Source organism: Littorina saxatilis, linkage group LG1 (genome assembly GCF_037325665.1).
Source record: "Littorina saxatilis isolate snail1 linkage group LG1, US_GU_Lsax_2.0, whole genome shotgun sequence".
Lineage (NCBI taxonomy): Eukaryota > Metazoa > Mollusca > Gastropoda > Littorinimorpha > Littorinidae > Littorina > Littorina saxatilis.
In genome coordinates, this window is record NC_090245.1 from 102,603,882 (window position 1) to 102,624,177 (window position 20,296).

General features: G+C 38.9%; 1 protein-coding gene and 1 long non-coding RNA gene across 4 annotated transcripts in view; both read right to left on the reverse strand.

The window, feature by feature from the left end:
- LOC138948288 (major facilitator superfamily domain-containing protein 12-like) overlaps positions 1-19,075 on the reverse strand; it is a 37,748-nt gene extending 18,673 nt beyond the window's left edge. For 2 of the 3 annotated variants that reach the window (XM_070319819.1, XM_070319804.1), the window contains exons 1-4: positions 19,011-19,075; positions 18,136-18,372; positions 16,215-16,362; positions 15,492-15,702 (exon numbers count right to left, since the gene is read on the reverse strand). In XM_070319819.1, the coding sequence (XP_070175920.1) occupies positions 15,492-15,702; positions 16,215-16,362; positions 18,136-18,252 (476 nt within the window). In that variant the 5' untranslated portion in view covers positions 18,253-18,372; positions 19,011-19,075. Of the gene's footprint in view, positions 1-15,491; positions 15,703-16,214; positions 16,363-18,135; positions 18,373-18,641; positions 18,778-19,010 lie in introns of those variants that run through there. The other variant, XM_070319811.1, reaches the window with a different exon arrangement.
- On the reverse strand, positions 2,045-3,945 carry LOC138948411 (uncharacterized). Its single transcript, XR_011449989.1, has 3 exons — positions 3,460-3,945; positions 2,627-2,719; positions 2,045-2,382 (listed from the first exon to the last, which is right to left on the reverse strand). It is a non-coding gene; the product is annotated as an uncharacterized lncRNA (long non-coding RNA).
- Positions 19,076-20,296: the final 1,221 nt, after the last annotated feature.

Consider the following 20,296-nt stretch of genomic DNA (forward strand, 5'->3'; position numbering starts at 1 on the left):
GACAGTGATGGAAATCTAATCGACATAGACATCATGCACTGTGACACAAGCTTTTACATCAGGTGACAAAGCTTATCGACATCTCCATCATCAACTATAAAACACGTGCAGCTGATTTTAATGCAGGATACTGTCACATAGCTGACATATTCTTAACATATGATGGGTATCACGATCGAGCTGTCAATCATTTCCACCTGTTGCCAATAATGTTACTAAGATCACATGCAACCAGGATAATTTGTCCTCTGTATTCTATATATATGCCACCAATATGAATACATTTGACTTTATGAAATAGTGAAAGCCGTTGCACGCATGAGTATGTGTGTGTATGTGTGGATTTGTATGGCACGCAAGTGTGTGTGTGTCTGTGTGTTTGTGGATGTGTATGTGTGTATACATGCATTGCATGTGTGTGCGCACACACACACGCATGTTAAATATGTGTGTCTTATCTGTTTGTGAATGTGTGCGTTTATGTGCCGAAGTGGAAGGATCGAGGATACCCCCAACGTGAATAAAATATTCAATAACTTATTCAAATACTCAATAATTTATTTGCGTTCCTGTTAAGAACAAGATTTAATGTCATTTCAAACTTGAAAAGGAGGTATATAAAGTAAAGCATTAGTTTTTCGAGAAGGATCTAGTGCAAGAAAAAAAATGTAGAATACAGGGAGGCTGTACAAATTTCCCTCAATCAAAAAAAACAAGTCGCGTAAGGCGAAAATACAATATTTAGTCAAGTAGCTGTCGAACTCACAGAATGAAACTGAACGCAATGCAACGCAGCAAGACCGTATACTCGTGGTCCATCGCTCACGGCATAGGCAGTGAAATTGACAAGAAGAGCGGGGTAGTGGTTACGCTATGCTGCATAGCACGCTTTTCTGTACCTCTCTTCGTTTTAACTTTCTGAGCGTGTTTTTAATCCAAACATATCATATCTATATGTTTTTGGAATCAGGAACCGACAAGGAATAAGATGAAAGTGTTTTTAAAACGATTTCGAAAAAAAAATTTTGATAATAATTTTTATATATTTAATTTTCAGAGCTTGTTTTTAATCCGAATATAACATATTTATATGTTTTTTGAATCAGCAAATGATGGAGAATAAGATAAACGTAAATTTGGATCGTTTTATAAATTTTTATTTTTTTTTACAATTTTCAGATTTTTAATGACCAAAGTCATTAATTAATTTTTAAGCCACCAAGCTGAAATGCAATACCGAACCCCGGGCTTCGTCGAAGATTACTTGACCAAAATTTCAACCAATTTGGTTGAAAAATGAGGGCGTGACAGTGCCGCCTCAACTTTCACGAAAAGCCGGATATGACGTCATCAAAGACATTTATCAAAAAAATGAAAAAAACGTTCGGGGATTTCATACCCAGGAACTCTCATGTCAAATTTCATAAAGATCGGTCCAGTAGTTTAGTCTGAATCGCTCTACACACACACACACACACGCGCACACACGCACGCACATACACACATACACCACGACCCTCGTTTCGATTCCCCCTCGATGTTAAAATATTTAGTCAAAACTTGACTAAATATAAAAACAAGGATAAAATCTGTAATTTACAGCATCAATCAATCAATATGAGGCTTATATCGCGCATATTCCGTGGGTACAGTTCTAGGCGCTCTGCAATGATGCCGTGTGAGATGGAATTTTATATAAGGCCAGTGCCCCGGCGAAACGTTGTTCAAGAACTTTTTTTTATTCAAGAATATTCTAGAATGTTCTAGAATGTTCTAGAATTTTTCAACTGGCATTATTCTAGAATTTTTTGGCTTGTAGAATATTCTAGAATATCGAACAAAATTCAAGAACAGCAACAATGTTCCAGAATATTTTTTTTCAAGAATGATCTTATTCAAGAACATTCTTCTTCAAAGTTCAAGAATTGTGATCCCTTATTTTTAAAACACTTTTAATTTAATTTTGTGTTCTCCACTTATAGTTTTGGTTGTGTTTGCTACACATTCGAATTATGCTACAAAATAAAGCCAAACAAACACTTGGTTCATTCTTCAAATGTTATATTGTCACAAAGAAGTGAAATAGATGACAAGTCGATCTTGGGCTAACAATGTTCACAAGCAGAATGTGTCTTCAACATTTGTCATCACTTTTCTGAACTACTGGAACTGCATGGATGCGGTACCGCTTCTCCAGGAAAGGTCACTGTCACCAGCATCCCTTGTTGGATTCTTCTTCTTCTTCTTCTGCGTTCGATGAGCCCTTGTTGGATGATTCCCTTGGCCAACTTCACTGTCAGTCTGTGGCAGGGCATGGTGGATTTGATTCAAAAGAAGGCTCAGTATCAGCTTGAAGCTTTGCAACATTGTGTCCTGTAAAGCCTGAAACACAATGCCTACAGTTTACAAAAAATCATTCATTCAAAAACTTGGAAAAAGGAACAAAAATGAAGAGTTAAATGTCCGCAGTTTGTTCTTTTTGGTATGTAAATATGGTATATTATTGATGAAAACACATTTTCATCTGAAATAAGCCATTTTTCTCTGAGACGTTTTGCCCATTAATTGATTTAATTCATTCACTGGCTGATTAATTACTTTCACAGTTCGTTGACAGGACTCTTACCTTTTCCTCCAGTGATATTTTATTTATGATGTGCTTCATGGTACTTCCAGTGAGAATTCATCCAGATATCTTCTTCACCCCTCTTTCCTGGACCTAGTAAATAAGAAACAAAAAAAGGTTTTAACAAAGAATAAACTCAAACATCAGACATTCCAAAGATCATCATCATAACTAGAGTGAATGTGAACAGAAAACTTACAAACGTATTGCTTGTCATTAATGTCATTCAATCAATCAATCAAACCAATTTTGATGCAATGGTTAATGTTACCTTTTTACATAAATGTACATAATTCTATCAATACACTTTCGGAATATTTGTTATAATCGTCATTGTTGTAAATACCCACAGGCATGTTTACAATTTGAAGCACTTTTTTCAATTTCATTTTCAGAAACCTGTTTTTAATTTTGACCAAACCAGTCAGTTTGCTAGCGGCAAATTTATACCAAATCTGTGAGTTCCAAACCTCAAACAAATTCAGCAGAAGTTACAGTCTATAATTTATACTTTGAAACCAACAGGTTTCGTTTATTCTGTCCAACAGTGCCAGCAGAACGCAAATCACGGCAGACTTTCTGTTTGCAAACAGACGACACAATGACACACTGACACAGAAAGGCGGCCGTTAAACCCAACAATCAAATCATCACATGATTAAACAGTACTTTTGCTTAAAATGTAGTTAAGTTTTATACATCTGCCATTTCTCATGTGTCAGATCGAAGAAGAAACTTTTAAAATTGAAGGCTGGTTTCGATTTCACAGTGACACACATGTTTACATCTGTACCACGTGTTGAATGAAACAAGCAAAAACAAAACATACTTACTGAGTTCATGGAAATGATGCATGGATCAATGTTGTTTTGCTTTGATGCAAAAGTGCTTCAACAAAGACAACAGAGAAAAGGTTTCTAGCTGCAGCAGTTCGTTCAAAAGAGTCCCCTTTCCTCATGGTGTATTTACAGAGCGTCGCCATTTTGCTTTTAAGGGAAGTAACTCCGGTGGACAAACTCTGGCACCGGAAGCTAAGAAACCAGGCGCCAAATTCTTTGGAAGCACGTTGTTAGAACTGAGAAAGATTTTGTAATCTCCATTTATCTGAAAAAATGGCATGCCACCGATTTGTCAACTTGTTAGGCATGAAGAAATGCTGTATTCTTCATCCCAAACAAGAGTTTGAACTTGGAGGTGCCAGACACAAAAATAACAGATGAGTGAAACTGAAAGCACCATGGGTGAAACTAAGAGCAGCGATCTCACTTGAGTGGCAACAAGCTGTATCCTGATTTTCTCAGGAAAAACAAAGGTAGGTGTTTTAATTTTATAAAAATTCTTTTATGTTTGATATTGTTGTTTGTTTTAGGTGACATATAGATATATATATATATCTATCTAGGATCTAGGTTTAGGTTTTTATTTTTTATTTTTTTTACAATAAGTGAATAACAATTAAATGCTTTCTCTCTTGTTTGCAAGATTTTAAGTGAAATCAGTTGAGTTAGACCTGTAGGATTTGTTTATTTTGAACTATCATTTGTTTTGGTAGGATTGCATGACTTTTTACTCAAGCCCTTTCAAACCTATTCTTTTCAGTCTCTGTGTAACTGTAAGTGTAATTTGCACATGTATCATTCATTGATTGTAATATATATGTGTCTGACAGTGATACTAATAGTCAAGTGTCAATCAGCAAGCCGGCACTAAATTGTTTTATTTTTTTCAAATAATTGTCTTCTGAGTATTAGCTAGTCAATTACAAGACTTTACAGGAGACTGGGTTTGGTCAGGAACATATATTTATACTTATAGAAATTCCTGCATGAACAAAGATGATTACTATTAGTATTATTTGTAAACAGTTCAGTATTTACCCCTTATTAGTAAATATATATTCAAACTTGAGCATTTATAATTATATATATAATGGTTGTTCTAATTTGATCACTTCTCATTTTTACAGATGCTGCATCAAAAGGCAACAAGCTGCAAACCATTAACCCATCAAGATCTTGTCAGAGAGTGCATTAGTCTTTTCAAGAGCTTCAAGAGGTGCTCAAGCCTGAGTCAAGGCCATGGGAATAGAGATGCAAGAAGAGATTTACTCAGGTAATTAAGTGAAGGCAATCAACATTTATTGATTTAAACCTTTGTCACAACAAAATTTGGGATAATTAAATGAAAGCACAAAACATGATGAATGAATTATTCCTAAACTGAAGAAAAAAATGGCTTGGAATCGCAACAAAAAGTCTCTTTGAAAATTAAATTAGTTAAATACTGTAATTTCTTTCATTCCTGGCCCGTTGCATGTCAGTCCCCAAAAACTCTCTGGATGGCATTTCTGGAAATGAAGCTAACTAAAGTTATCATTTAGTTGTTTAAATACTTTTATGAATGGTGACTTATTTGATAAAAACATTGACATGGAACCCTTGATTTGACAAAATTCACAAAACATTTTTCGATTTTGTAACCATCATTTCTTGAACAGTTAATGTTCTCAGCATCCAGGCGACTGATACATACTGTCATACATTTGGTGTGGATAGAATCTGCATGAAGAATACTTCATAACTGTATTGTTTATTTTGTAGTCATTTTAAAACGGAACAAAATACATAGTAATAAAAGTATCCAGAACAGGAATTTTGCATTTGGACACCTTGACAGATTCCTGACCATATTGTTGACTCTTTAAGCATGATGAAAAAAAGCACAACAAAGAAACATTTAGACATTTAAAATTGTATTTTCATTGCACTTTACAGGGCATCCGCAACCTGCAAAGCATCGGCTCCAGTATTCAGACTGCACCCGGTGTGACCAGTGGAAAGGTTCTTCGCCAAATGAATAACCATCACCGATTTCCGATTTATCATCCTTCGAGTAGTTAAATTACATGTGATAAAGTATTGAAGGAAATCTTGTTTTGTCTGCTATATCAAGTATTGATGGAGGAAAAAATCACTTAAAATATTCTTGTTCTGTTATTAGTCATTAGATAATTGTACTATCATTCTGATTTGTATGAAGAATATATTCTTAATGGATTTATTCTTAAATGCCAGCACAGAATATTCCAAGATCATTCTGAAAATTGTGTTGAGAGTATACTAGAAGTAGAACTTCAACCTAGTTTTGAATATTCTAGAATACTTAAGACATGTTCAAGAATATACTTTAAGTTAACAGGATTCAAGAATATTCCAGAAAAATGTTAAGATTCAAGAATTCTCATTTAATCTTTATGAATAATTCAAGAAACTTCTTGAATATAAATTCATGAATATTCCTGAACTTTTTAGAATTATTCTAGAATAGTGTTAAGAATATTCTAGAATAATGTTAGGAATATTCTAGAATAATGTTAGGAATATTCTAGAATAATGTTAGTGTCATTCTAGAATATTGTTAGGAATATTCTAGAATATTGTCAGGAATATTCTAGAATAATGTTAGGAATATTCTTCAAGTGGGCAAGAATATTCTAGAATTATTCAAGTCCTTTTTCAAGAATATTCCTTACCAAAACATCGAAATATTCTAGTTAAAATTCAAGAATTCTCATTTAATCTTTATGAATAATTCAAGAAACTTCTAGAATATATATTCATGAATATTCATGAACGTTTCTTGAATGGTTCTAGAATTATTCTTGACCGTTTCGCCGGGGTAGTTTGCAGCCATCTCGGCGCATATTTACCTTTCACGGCCTATTATTCCAAGCCACACGGGTATAGGTAGACAATTATTAACTGTGCCGAAGCAATTTTGCCAGGAAAGACCCTTTTGTCAATCGTGGGATCTTTAACGTGCACACCCAATGTAGTGTACACGGGGGGAGGGTTCGGACACCGAAGAGAGTCTGCACACAAAGTTGACTCTGTGAAATAAATTTCCGCCGAACCTGGGATCGAACTCGCGCTGACAGTGGCCAACTGAATACAAATCCAGCGCACTACCAACTGAGCTATATCCCCGCCCAACTGAGCTATATCCCCGCATATATGCACTTCATTCATGGATACAAAAAAAAAGGAAAAGGCATATCTAATTTCTGAAATATTGGAATAAGCATATGCAACAATTAATGTGCTTAAGGCAATGATCGAGCGGCAGTAAAATTAAACTTGGAGAAAACATGGAATAACCTACTTTTCTGGGTAGTTATTGAAGAGACTTACAAATAAATGGAACAAATTTAAATACTAATGGAAACAGACTACCGTTGCTATGAAAACAGCCGCCATATTGGATTTCTAGGAAACGGTTTTACAGCAACAACATCAGACATGCATAATATTTGACACAAGGATACACATGGCTTGTATCTGCAATCATATAGAACGATATTTTGACTAAAGACTACAGTTGAATTTAAAATGATTTTTGTAATAAGGATTAATGAATTTCTAACTGCATATTCATTAATCTTTATTTCAAAAATTAATTTAAATTCAACTGTACTCTTTTGTCAAAATATCGTTCCATATGATTGTAGATAAAAGTCTTGTGTATCTTTGTGCCAAATATTAAGCATTTCTGATGTATGATGTTGCTCTAAAACCGTTTCCCAGAAATCCAATATGACGCTGTGTATGCCAGTTTCCATAGCGACGGCAATCTATGTCCTTTAGTTTTCGCAATTTTTTCATTTCTTTATATAAGTCACTTCAATAACTACCCAGAAATGTAGGTAATACTCCATGTATTTTCCATGTTTCATTTTGGTCATTCTAGTGCCGCTCATCGCCTTCCCAAGCACGTGAGCAGAGCAGTATCTCAAGAAGCTGTGTCTAATCAACACAAGATAAAACACGTGAAGTTGAAGTTCTTAATCCTGACAGAAGAAATATGATAACAGCTAGCCACGAAGGGCAGAGTTACTAATCATTATGCCTATGCCAACTGTTTAACCTTTAACCAAATGCTGATAACCCAATTTATTGTAAGCCAGTAACAATGACAATTAATGGCCTATTTGCCTTAATACATGTACAAACCCTAGGCCCCTTAATCAATGATATTACCAAAGGTATTAGAAGACTGTACCTGATTTAACAGTAAATTAAGCTGGGACAGCTTAATTCAACCGAAGACATTAAACAGCCTCCAAGAAAACTATTTCTTTATTTCTTCTTCTTCTTCTGCGTTCGTGGGCTGAAACTCCCACGTACACTCGTTTTTATTTGCACGAGTGGAATTTTACGTGTATGACCGTTTTTTACCCCGCCATTTAGGCAGCCATACGCTGTTTTCGGAGGAAACATGCTGGGTATTTTCGTGTTTCTATAACCCACCGAACTCTGACATGGATTACAGGATCTTTTTCGTGCGCACTTGGTCTTGTGCTTGCGTGTACACACGGGGGTGTTCGGACACCGAAGAGAGCCTGCACACAAAGTTGACTCTGAGAAAAAAATCTCTCGCCGAACGTGGGGACGAACTCACGCTAACAGCGGCCAACTGGATACAAATCCAGCGCGCTACCGACTGAGCTACATCCCCGCCCATTTCTTTATTTAAAAGGGAAGTGTACTATCATTTAAATGTTTAAAAGATCATTTTCAGTGGATGCAAAATGCTATTGCTACCCCCCTCTCTTCTTCTTACATGCACAATATGTGACCCTCCACCACGAAATGAGTCGCATGTCACCTCGCGCGGTTCTGCACTAGGCTTAATATAAGTCCGGGGAGTGACTGGTAACAGTGTGAGGGTCACCTTAGTCACAGGCTTAGAACTCAAACAGTTTTCGCACTTTTCTAAAACGGTTTTCACCACTGGATAGAGCATAATAAACTCTTTAGGAAAATGTAAAAATATGAAAATCATGCAAAGGTGACATGCGACTCATTCCGTGGTGGAGGGTCACATATATGCATGCATCTGTAAGTTCTTCTTGTACATTCATGGGCTGGAAGTGGTCACCATTCCCTTCAGTGATGCGACTAAACGCTGGTTGTAAAAACATAATTTGCGCTGCAATACAGCTGTGCTGCAGGTTACTGCGTATATTAATTAAGACTGAGGCTTTACAGTCCTGTGAGGCCATATTGTCTTTAGTTTATGTGAATCAAAAAACAAGAACGGTAGGTTGTTGGAACGTTTGTTATTCATATTGACAAAACAATTATACATTCACAGATATTTCGACCCAACGGTCTTTTAAGTGATCAGACAGACAAATATTCACACATATTTTTGTGTGAATATTTGTTTGTCTCCCTTAGTTAAAAGACTGAATGTATTGTTTTGTCAATAACAAATGTTCCAACAACCGTCCTTTCTTGTTTTTTTATTCTGACTTTGGAACTTTTTTGGGCAGTCTCTTTGTTTTTGGATTTAGTTTATGCCACCAAACTAGCTCTCCTCTCCACTTATCTGTTCGTTTGCTGCTTTTGTAGTTGTCACGTGTTGGGGGCAAAAACAAAACCTAACTCAACCCTAAAAGCAAAATGTCATTAATATAGAAACTTTGTTGCTTTCTACCGCTAACAGTACATATATAGACCTAATAGGTCGTTAAGCAGTACGTGGGAACAATTACCCTCAATTGATTGATAAAATTCACTCAGAAGCCATCACATGTCTCAAAGGTGTGGAAAAATAAACAATAAGGCCATCACTATCTCCCAGGTCCTTATCAATATCAGCTCTTAACACAATGTCCAATAACCTCAAATACCTTGACTGATGAATCAATTAAGCGCCTACAACAGGTGGTTATGTTATGTTATATGAAGTCTTATATCGCGCGCGTATCTCCAGACTCGGACTCAAGGCGCAGGGATCTATTTATGCCGTGTGAGATGGAATTTTTTACACAATACATCACGCATTCACATCGACCAGCAGATCGCAGCCATTTCGGCGCATATCCTACTTTTCACGGCCTATTATTCCAAGTCACACGGGTATTTTGGTGGACATTTTTTATCTATGCCTATACAATTTTGCCTCGAAAGACCCTTTTGTCAATCGTGGGATCTTTAATGTGCACACCCCAAACGGTGAGCCCGGTAGCTCAGTTGGTAGAGCACTGGACTTGTGATCGAAAGGTCGCAGGTTCGAATTCGGGCCGGGACGGACACGGGTCAACTTTATGTGCAGACCCAGAGACGGAAGCCATGTCCCACCCCCGTGTCATCACAATGGCACTGTTACACGACACTTAAGATTGCCACAAGTTCTCAAATGTCGTATAGTTGTGTTCTTTTATTCTCATCGCCCGTCTTCGCAGCAACAGAAAACAACTCGTCAAATTGAGTTCGAGGATTTATTTAGCATTCCATACATACAACTACACATCGTAGCAGAACTCAAAGTAGAAGCTTTTTGACTCACATGCGAAGCAAAAGTGAGTCTATGTACTCACCCGAGTCGTCCGTCCGTCCGGCCGGCCGGAAAACTTTAACGTTGGATATTTCTTGGACACTATTCAGTCTATCAGTACCAAATTTGGCAAGATGGTGTATGATGACAAGGCCCCAAAAAACATACATAGCATCTTGACCTTGCTTCAAGGTCAAGGTCGCAGGGGCCATAAATGTTGTCTAAAAAACAGCTATTTTTCACATTTTTCACATTTTCTCTGAAGTTTTTGAGATTGAATACCTCACCTATATATGATATATAGGGCAAAGTAAGCCCCATCTTTTGATACCAGTTTGGTTTACCTTGCTTCAAGGTCAAGGTCACAGGAGCTCTTCAAAGTTGGATTGTATACATATTTTGAAGTGACCTTGACCCTTAACTATGGAAGATAACTGTTTCAAACTTAAAAATTAGGTGGGGCACATGTTATGCTTTCATCATGAGACACATTTGGTCACATATGATCAAGGTCAAGGTCACTTTGACCCTTATGAAATGTGACCAAAATAAGGTAGTGAACCACTAAAAGTGACCATATCTCATGGTAGAAAGAGCCAATAAGCACCATTGTCATCATTTTCACGAGTTTTCATTTACAAGCATCTGGGAAATAAATGTCATGTTCCCCGCGGAATAAATGCCCAGTTACCATAGTTACAGAAAGCAGGTTACATGGATATTCAAAACCAAACCCAATAGAAACGCTCGGGGGTTCATCGGCTCACAGGGAAGAGGGAAAACAAGAGAAAAGCGACTCACTCATCTTTGCTTTCTGCTATTCCTTGCTCTCGATTCGTCGCACGTTTAATCCACATATCTGTTAAGAGATGTCACGAACCGAGACAGTGCCGCAAACAAGCAACTCTTCGAAACAGCGGGGCAATCCCATCGCAAGCAAAATAATGCAAAATGTAGGTCATTCTTTGCAATGAAACGCCGCTGTCGGCCCAAAGTCGAAGACGCGTACTGCTGGATTCACACACCATTCAGTTAGTCGGAACCTACAGAACTTTTCTTCCTCAAACCTGACATACTTGTCTCAACATGTCATCAAATTAATACACAGATCTCCTTGACTCGCTTTTTTTTATTATTCTCTTTATTTATATAGCGCCTTATCCGAAGTTCAAAGCGCTTTATGCCGTGTGAGATGGAATTTTTTACACAATATATCACGCATTCACATCGACCAGCAAACCTCAAGCCTGTTAGGCGAATGTTCACCTTTCGCGGCCTTTATTCCAAGTCACACGGGTATTTGATGGACATTTTTATCTATGCCTATACAATTTTGCCAGGAAAGACCCTTTTGTCAATCGTGGGATCTTTAACGTGCACACCCCAATATAGTGTACACGAAGGGACCTCGGTTTTTCGTCTCATCCGAAAGACTAGCACTTGAACCCACCATCTAGGTTAGGAAAGGGGGGAGAAAATAGCGGCCCGACCCAGGGTCGAACACGCAACCTCTCGATTCCGAGCGCAAGTGCGTTACCACTCGGCCACCCAGACCACAAGCTTTCACTTGTACTTGTAGTGCCTTCACTCTCGCGCGTGATTGCAACAGCGTGGTGGGGCCCCAAAAACGGTATTTTCAAAACCAAACTCGCGTTTCAACTCATGGCTCCCTCTGTTGATGATGCAATTATTTTCGCGCTACCAAAATGATGACAAAAACGATGTTTGATGGGTTGTTGTCAGACAAGCTTTTTTTGTCGGTCCTCGGAGGGCATATCGACTTTTGTTTCATATTTATTGACCGCGGCCTTCGGCCTTGGTCAATAAATATGAAACAAAAGACGATATGCTCCCCCTCGGACGACAAAAAAGCTGGTCTGTCAACAACCCATCAAACATCTTATATTGTACTTCCTATGTCTTGAATTAACAGCTTTGTGTTGCATGACCTTGGATGACCTTGACCTTGGGTCAAGGTCACATGTATTTTGGTAGGAAAAATGTGTAAAGCAGTTCTTAGTGTATGATGTCATTGCTAAGTTTAGTTATTTGACCTTGACTCTGAAGGTCAAGGTCATGTAAAGGTCAAGGTCAAGCATGTGAGTCGTATGGGCTTTGCCCTTCTTGTTTAACATTCAAATCGCGCTGGCATATATAGTAAATACTCAATCTCGAGAATATTCCAGACCGAACATGATACAACTACATTATACGAGCCGTGCATGGACTAAACTAGCAACATTCTCTATGACGTACATCAAAAGCGCCGACGCACTTAATCCGAACGAACGCCACGAACTCACGACTAAAACAGCATGGTAAACAACTTGTTTTGACAGGACTAGAAAGTTCACCTGCATTCTCGTCCAAGCATAAATATTGTGTTTACAAAATATAATATCGGTACTTTCCCACAAAGTACAAATAAGTCAACTACATGCAACACACAAAACTGAACCAAAGCTCAAGCGGGGACCACATTTGGCCGCCGTTTTACGCTCTAAGCGCCGCAGGCCGTTTTGTGCGTCGCGCGGGATTTGCCGAGTGGCCACACATCGACGATTTTTTTCACAACGCGATATCAGTGGAGCGGGTCACCTGACAAGAAGGTTCAGTTGCGTTCGACTGCCGCGCCGCGAGCAGCTGACGTCATCGCTCTGGTTTGCTCTGATTGGTCAAATTTCCGTCGTTCTATGTCTGTGTCATAGAAATTAGAACACGCGCTATTCTTCTGCAAATAACGCTTCGCGATCACAGCACGCTACGGCGCTCCCACGTGGGCCGTTTTGAGCATAAGTCAAGTGTGGACAGGGTCGGACGGGAGTGTATGGACGGGCCTTAAGCAACGGTAGCGTTTCCTAACAGGCACGTAAAAGACCTTGGTCATTCTGCCATAAGTGCAGGTGACTGAATACACCTAAACACGCAGACACCTGGGTAGCGCGACTCCGTTGCTGCTAGCTTTCCACTGGGGAAAAGCAACCCGAATTTCCCAGCGATGGGACAATAAAGTAATGAAAATGAAAATGAAAAATGAAATGTACACCTGATATAATGTTCTCCATTCGTTCTTTTACCAAATAAGCTAAATCACAGATGAGATCTTTTACCAAGTAAGCTAAATCACAGATGAGGTCCCATTGATTTCCCTCATTCCAATGCAGGGGGGGAAAAAAGTTGAATTTAAAAGGTAACCCCATCAACAGTATCTTTTTCTGTTGTGAGCCTGAAAAATTAAATGTAGGGTTCACAGGCAATGTGACATTCAGTTTTCCATACCCGTGGAATATGAAAACAAATGAAAATTAAATTAAAAGTTAAAAAACCAGCTGACCAAGTCCTACTTTTAATTTGTTAATCAAACTAACTCGAACAGAATGTTTTGGCCTAAAAACAGTTACAGCCAATATAATGCAATAGATAATACATAACCACCTCCCTCTCCTTTCCTTCACTTATTTGTCAGTTTGTTCTATTTGTTTATTATTTATTAGAATTTTGTATTAGATTCAAGGACAAGTTGTAAGATAAAAAGGAGTATCCGTGGAAAATAAATAAATAAATAAAGTTCCTAAACTCACTCATGAAGCTTCTTCTCATCTCACATAACTTTAGGCCAAAAAATAAAATAGGTCTGTTTACGGTAACCCGACCGACCCTATTTTTTTCGCGCGACCCTAGACTTTTTTTTGGCATTTGGGGAAAAAAAAAATATATATATATTTTGGTTTTTTTGTGCAAAATAACGTAAAAATATGGTTTTTTGGAAAAAAAAAAAAAAAAAAAAAAAATAAAAATCCCGACCTACCGACCCTATTTTTTTGGCCTATGTTACCGTAAACAGACCTATTTTTTTTTTTGGCCTTATCACTACCAGCGATAAGAACAATTCTGAATAAAAAATGTTTTTTAAAAAGCAAACCAAGATAACTGTGTACTATAGTCCAGATCACCGGTGAAACAGGCTTATCAGAGTCTGAGAGTCCCTCACAAGCAGAGATAACTGTGTACTATAGTCCAGATCACCGGTGAAACAGGCTTATCAGAGTCTGAGAGTCCCTCACAAGCAGAGATAACTGTGTACTATAGTCCAGATCACCGGTGAAACAGGCTTATCAGAGTCCCTTACAAGCAGAGATAACTGTGTACTATAATCCAGATCACCGGTGAAACAGGCTTATCAGAGTCTGAGAGTGCCTTACAAGCAGAGATAACTGTGTACTTTAGTCCAGATCACCGGTGAAACAGGCTTATCAGAGTCTGAGAGTCCCTTACAAGCAGAGATAACTGTGTACTTTAGTCCAGATCACCGGTGAAACAGGCTTATCAGAGTCCCTTACAAGCAGAGATAACTGTGTACTATAATCCAGATCACCGGTGAAACAGGCTTATCAGAGTCTGAGAGTGCCTTACAAGCAGAGATAACTGTGTACTATAGTCCAGATCACCGGTGAAACAGGCTTATCAGAGTCCCTTACAAGCAGAGATAACTGTGTACTATAATCCAGATCACCGGTGAAACAGGCTTATCAGAGTCTGAGAGTCCCTCACAAGCAGAGATAACTGTGTACTATAATCCAGATCACCGGTGAAACAGGCTTATCAGAGTCTGAGAGTCCCTCACAAGCAGAGATAAACCTTTGTTTATGAAGGAGCGAACACTTTCCAAAGCAATACCCTGGCTTCAAATTTGCTCTATTTGCTGGATTGTAACTAACTAACTCGCTCATAATCAAAATGAACTTTGATAATCAACCTAAATTTACAATGGTGACCAGGACTGCATGTCATACGGCCGGTTTCCTATTCGTTATATATGTTTCAATGCTGAGCAGTCTCTTCCAAAGGGCATGAAACATGACATCTAATGTATGCCAGATATGCCATGCCATTTTTCCATGAACAAAAACCATGCCAACTCTTCTGTGAAGACCATGCTACAAGAACTACTGCGGTGTCCAATCACACTCCTCTGTCAAAAACCTAATTGTAACCAAGAGACCACTTCACATTCCTCTTCCTCTACTGACAACATTATTTACAGAAAATATTCAGAACAACTGACAGGCTATTGACATTTAAGTTTTCTCACACTAAGAACACGAAAATCAAACAGTCCTGTGCCGGCAATGATAACATCATTCAAATGCACGCAGATCTGGGAACCACTGATTTGCACTTTGGAGTATTCTCAAGCAAACTTGGCGTATTTTAAACAAAATTAGCGTAGTCCACACAGCACTTGAACATCCATGATTCCAACATGTTTCACACGCGTCCGTCGCACCGTTAATTAAGTTAACCAATACGTTTAAAACAAATGCTTCTTTCAATGTTTATTGACAATGACGGTGATCATGTGTCAAAACATTAAATCGGCTTTGGGATATGCGCTTGTGAAAAAAAGTAGTGTAGGAATTTTTTCAATCATATTTTTTTCCACTGACCGTACTGATCGTATTCTAGACAATCATGCGTACAATATACGGCGAAATCGTATGGGTAAAAAAATGATTAGGCATACCTCCATCCGTTTAGTCCAGCCACTTCCGACTGACACTGAGTAAGGTCAGGAATGAGAGACAGGTGGGAAATCTGTACGCTGGCCCATCCAATTTGAAAGATGATGACAAAGGCGGCGTAATACACGAACAAGGCATAATCCTCTGTTTGTGTGGTGGCACCGATCACAGGGGCGAAGATGAAGGGAAAAGAACATGTCGTGCAAATAGTACCTGGAACAAAACTAAATTAATTAAAATAAAGTCAAATGAATCCATATTTTCTTTTTAGTAAATTTGGAATAATTGTATCAATATTTCTTTTGATTTTAGCCTAATTCCCTAATCTATTTTATTTCTTCACTGAATTAAACAGCCATACTAATAATATAATTCATGATCATGACCTTAATGACGACTAGGCCTGTGTGACAAAATGTTAACTTAAGATAGCTATTAAAAGGTAAAATTATGTTTTCTTCCTTTTCAAGACATTTTTAAAGGTTGGTCCTGTTTTTTTCGGGGTGCAAGAGATCTTCGCGATATAGCCGAATTCGCGATTTAGTGGACCGCGATTTAGTGGAAGTCCCCTGTACGTCTTGGCACTCTACAACCCATAATTCTTAAATATTGACAACTCACAAAAATTTAAATGATGAAATTTGATGAAAACAAGCTTCTATCAACTGCTTTAGATTTGAATGTGCCGTGATATTTCTATTCTAGAGACATTTGCAAACACTTACCAAAAAGATGCCAAGACTTTCGTTTGGTGTACCCACAGCACCCTGAATTGGCATCTGACTCGTAGCCAATCAGAGGTGTGGCGATGGCATCAGCTATCTGACCTACCAATAACAAGGTTCCTGCGTAAATATTGTTGAAGTTGCGTACCTGCACATATTGGACAGAACTGTAGATAGAAGACAATTCTTTCTTTCTTTATTTGGTGTTTAACGTCGTTTTCAACCAGGAAGGTTATATCGCGACGGGGGAAGGGGGGAGATGGGATAGAGCCACTTGTCAATTGTTTCTTGTTCACAAAAGCACTAAAATCAAAAATTTGCTCCAGGGGCTTGCAACGTAGTACAATATGACCTTACTGGGAGAATGCAAGTTTCCAGTACAAAGTACTTAACATTTCTTACGTATACTGCTTGACTAAATTCTTTACAAAAATTGACTGATATATATTCTATACAAGAAACACTTAACAAGGGTAAAAGTAGAAACAAAATCCGTTAGTCGCCTCTTACGACATGCTGGGGAGCATCGGGTAAATTCTTCCCCCTAACCCATGGGGGGCAGAAGACAATTAAAATGGCTTACAAAGTTATGCAAGTAATACAGTGGAACCCCCCTTTTAATTAAGACCTCAAAAAATCTGAGAAAATCAGGTCTTAAAAAGGAGGGAGTTTTAAAATGGGGGTAATTTTACAGAGGTTAAGAACAGAAAGTATGAGAAAACAAGGTCTTAAAAAGGAGGGAGTTTTAAAACGGGGGTAATTTCACAGAGGTTATGAACAGAAAGTATGAGAAAACAAGGTCTTAAAAAGGAGGGAGTCTTAAAATAGTAGTTCTTCTTCTTCTGCGTTCGACGGTTGTGTCTAGGGTCGTAGTTCCGCTGCTGTCGTGAACTGGAACGTCGCTTTCAGGTCTTCTGACGTTCCCGGAGGGATTCTTAAATTGGGGTAAAAGGCATTCGTATTTGCTGGTTGGGGAAAATGGATCACTGAGAAATGGTGTGGTTGCTGTTGTAATCTATTAAATCAAGTCTATCTCTACATAAAATAACAGACGCTCAAACAACAAAAGACCTCCATTACATAACAGCATCTGTAAATAAAAAGAAAATATACATGACCACAGCAGCACACATTTCAGATATTTTGATCCGTGTGGCATGTGTTCATTTATATAAGTGCACACACACCAGTGTATTTATGTACTAATTTTTTCATCTGCACCGAAAGCCATATATTGCTTTTTTGTAAAGGAAAGTATAGTAGCTTCAAATAGTAAGTCAAGTGCCACTTGCAAAGATTTCCTTATTTGATGTGATAACAATGAAGAAAAGCTACATAGAAACGATTTTGATTTAAATGCAACAGATTTAAATCTAAATTACACCCGGGGGGCCCGGTAGCTCAGTTGGTAGAGCACTGGACTTGTGATCGGAAGGTCGTAGGATCGAATTCGGGCCGGGACGGACACGGGTCAACTTTATGTGCAGACCCAGTCATCACAATGGCACGTAAAAGACCTTGGTCATTCTGCCATAAGTGCAGGTGGCTGAATACACCTAAACACGCAGACACCTGGGTAGCGCGACTCCGTTGCTGCTAGCTTTCCACTGGGAGGAAGCGACCCGAATTTCCTAGCGATGGGACAATAAAGTAATGAAAATGAAATGAAATGAAATGATGATTTGGAATCATGATGCAGTGGCCAATAAGAGGATCAACCTGGTGGTAAATAAGGAATGGTGTAGGTATAAAAAGATGTGTGGAACTGCAAGGATTTACTGCTGATCCTCTGCAGAGAACTTTCATCAGAAACTGTACGTCGTATATCTTCTCAGCAGAATTTCAGGATCAATTGTCCTTCGATTCCTTAACACAAATTATGCAAACTAATATTGTAACGCCAACGAAGAAAACATCTTACCTGGTGAAGGTAGACTAGTAGGTAGCTGAACCACATGGACGCCATCAGGTCATTCTGGAAATGACCAATGCTGTACGCCAAACGAATGCGCAGAGGTATTTTTTTCGAAGGCTCCATTGTGACTGTCGATGACAACTGGTAATGCTTGTGCAGGAGGCAAAAGGTTGCTGCAGTGTCTGCTAATTATGCTATCCAATGCTGTTTCTTACAGATGTCGGATGTAGAATACACCAGCTACTGAAAACAGAGAATTTCAATCCTTTATGTTACCAAGACCAGTGCATGTTCACCTTCTTTAAAATAAAAACACACAATACTATCATGTCATAAATTGTCCCCCTAATGTACAAAAATATGGTAAAGACATTGCTATGATAATAAACTTTTTACCACCATAATTGGAACACGTCGTATCAACACACCTTTCGGTCTCTAAGTCAATCACGATTGTGTTGTACCAAATATTGGTACAAGTGGAAAAAAAGGCCAGTGAAGATGATACCTACCAGTACAGCTTGATTTCCACTTCCAGACTGACTCCAGGTTTAACAGTAACAGTAACAGCTGAGGAGACCTAACCCCTTTGAAACTCCCATTATTCCACGTGCATGAGGGTTCTGTAATGACACCCTGTGATCAAACTCAGTTACGTCGTGTGGGTGTCTAAGTACAGTAACTGCCGACTGAAATGTTTTTCTACTTTTGTTATCACATGGGCTGCGAACAGACGCTGAGACAGGACAAAGTAAGGCCTCTGTAGTCACGAGGAGCAGACGAACTGCCCGCCTTTGTGATAAACATCGCCCATGTGACTATACAAGCTGGTGTGTCTGTACTTAGCCGCGTGGAAGCCAACTGATAAAACTAATACTTACTCGATTATTAGGTCAGCTAAATGAAGACTGGAAGCCATCATAGTGATACAAGCGAGAGAGAAAGTTGAGGGGTGTTGCGGTACTGTGAGGAAAGAAGGGGAGGAAATTAAGCTGTCATGTGACTGAGTCATGTGACTTGTAGCAGACGACACATAGTCATGTGCTAGCACCACGCTAGCACAGAGCAGGTGGGTTACCGATATTCTAGGATTCGAATACACAGCAGAGTCTTCATTAAAACCAATCTTTTGTTTCAGTTCCGTTAAACATTGAGACAATCTGTCAAATGTGTACGTATTTGACATCATTCCAGTTTAGTTTGTGCTACATGGCGTTGGTATTTTAACTGAACCGTCAGTGCAGTAGGGGTCACAAAGTTAGTGCCAGTGGCCACAGGCGCGCGACTTCAGACATTCGATCAAAGATATTCTTCTTTAGTAGTACCGTAAAGTACCTTGTATGCGCCCAGTATCGAGTAAGCGCCCACCCCCCACTTTTAGTCCAAAACCGTGCATAGGGTATAGTACCTTGTAAGCGCCCACCACCCCCCCCCCCCCCCACCCCCCCCCCCCCCCCCCCCCCCACCATTGATATCAGGGGAAATAAAAATTCCGCACTTGATCTGCTAGTTTTGTGAATGATTTCCCTTTCTTGCAAACCCTATCAAACGCCTGCAAGTCAATGATTACAAGATGCCGCGGTGGCAAATCGTACACCGTTGCATTTAAGCTGTCAGCTCTTGACTATTTGGATAATAACGCCAACGGAAATGTGTCGCAAACAGCAAGTGAGTTTGGGGTAGATAGAACCACAGGCGGAAGGTATCGTCCACTGGACTACTACTATCACAGAAAGACTACAAGGTATGTCACTCACCCTTCGAGTCTTCTGTGTTCTTGGAGTCGCTTCCTGGGGAAAAATATTGTTCAAGACAGTTTGCCTCTTCCTACAGTCTGTGTAAGGTCAAATAAATACAGTTGAATGATTGTTTGAACTATTATGTGCCTTTAGTTTTCAGCTTCCGTCCGCTGCAGGTTGTTATTATCCATCATTTGGACGAATCTTCGTTCGCGAGCCGCTAATCCACTTGGTGACAAATCATGTATCCGCACCGAATATGCATACCAGCGCTCATTGGTCTAAAACATATGTAAATATTGTGCAGCAAAGGGAAGCTACCCACGGGAAAATAATCATCGAATATCCTGTTTTTAACCAATGAGCGCTGGTATGCATATTCGTTGCGGATACATGATTTGTCCCCAAGTGGATTAGCGGTTCGCATT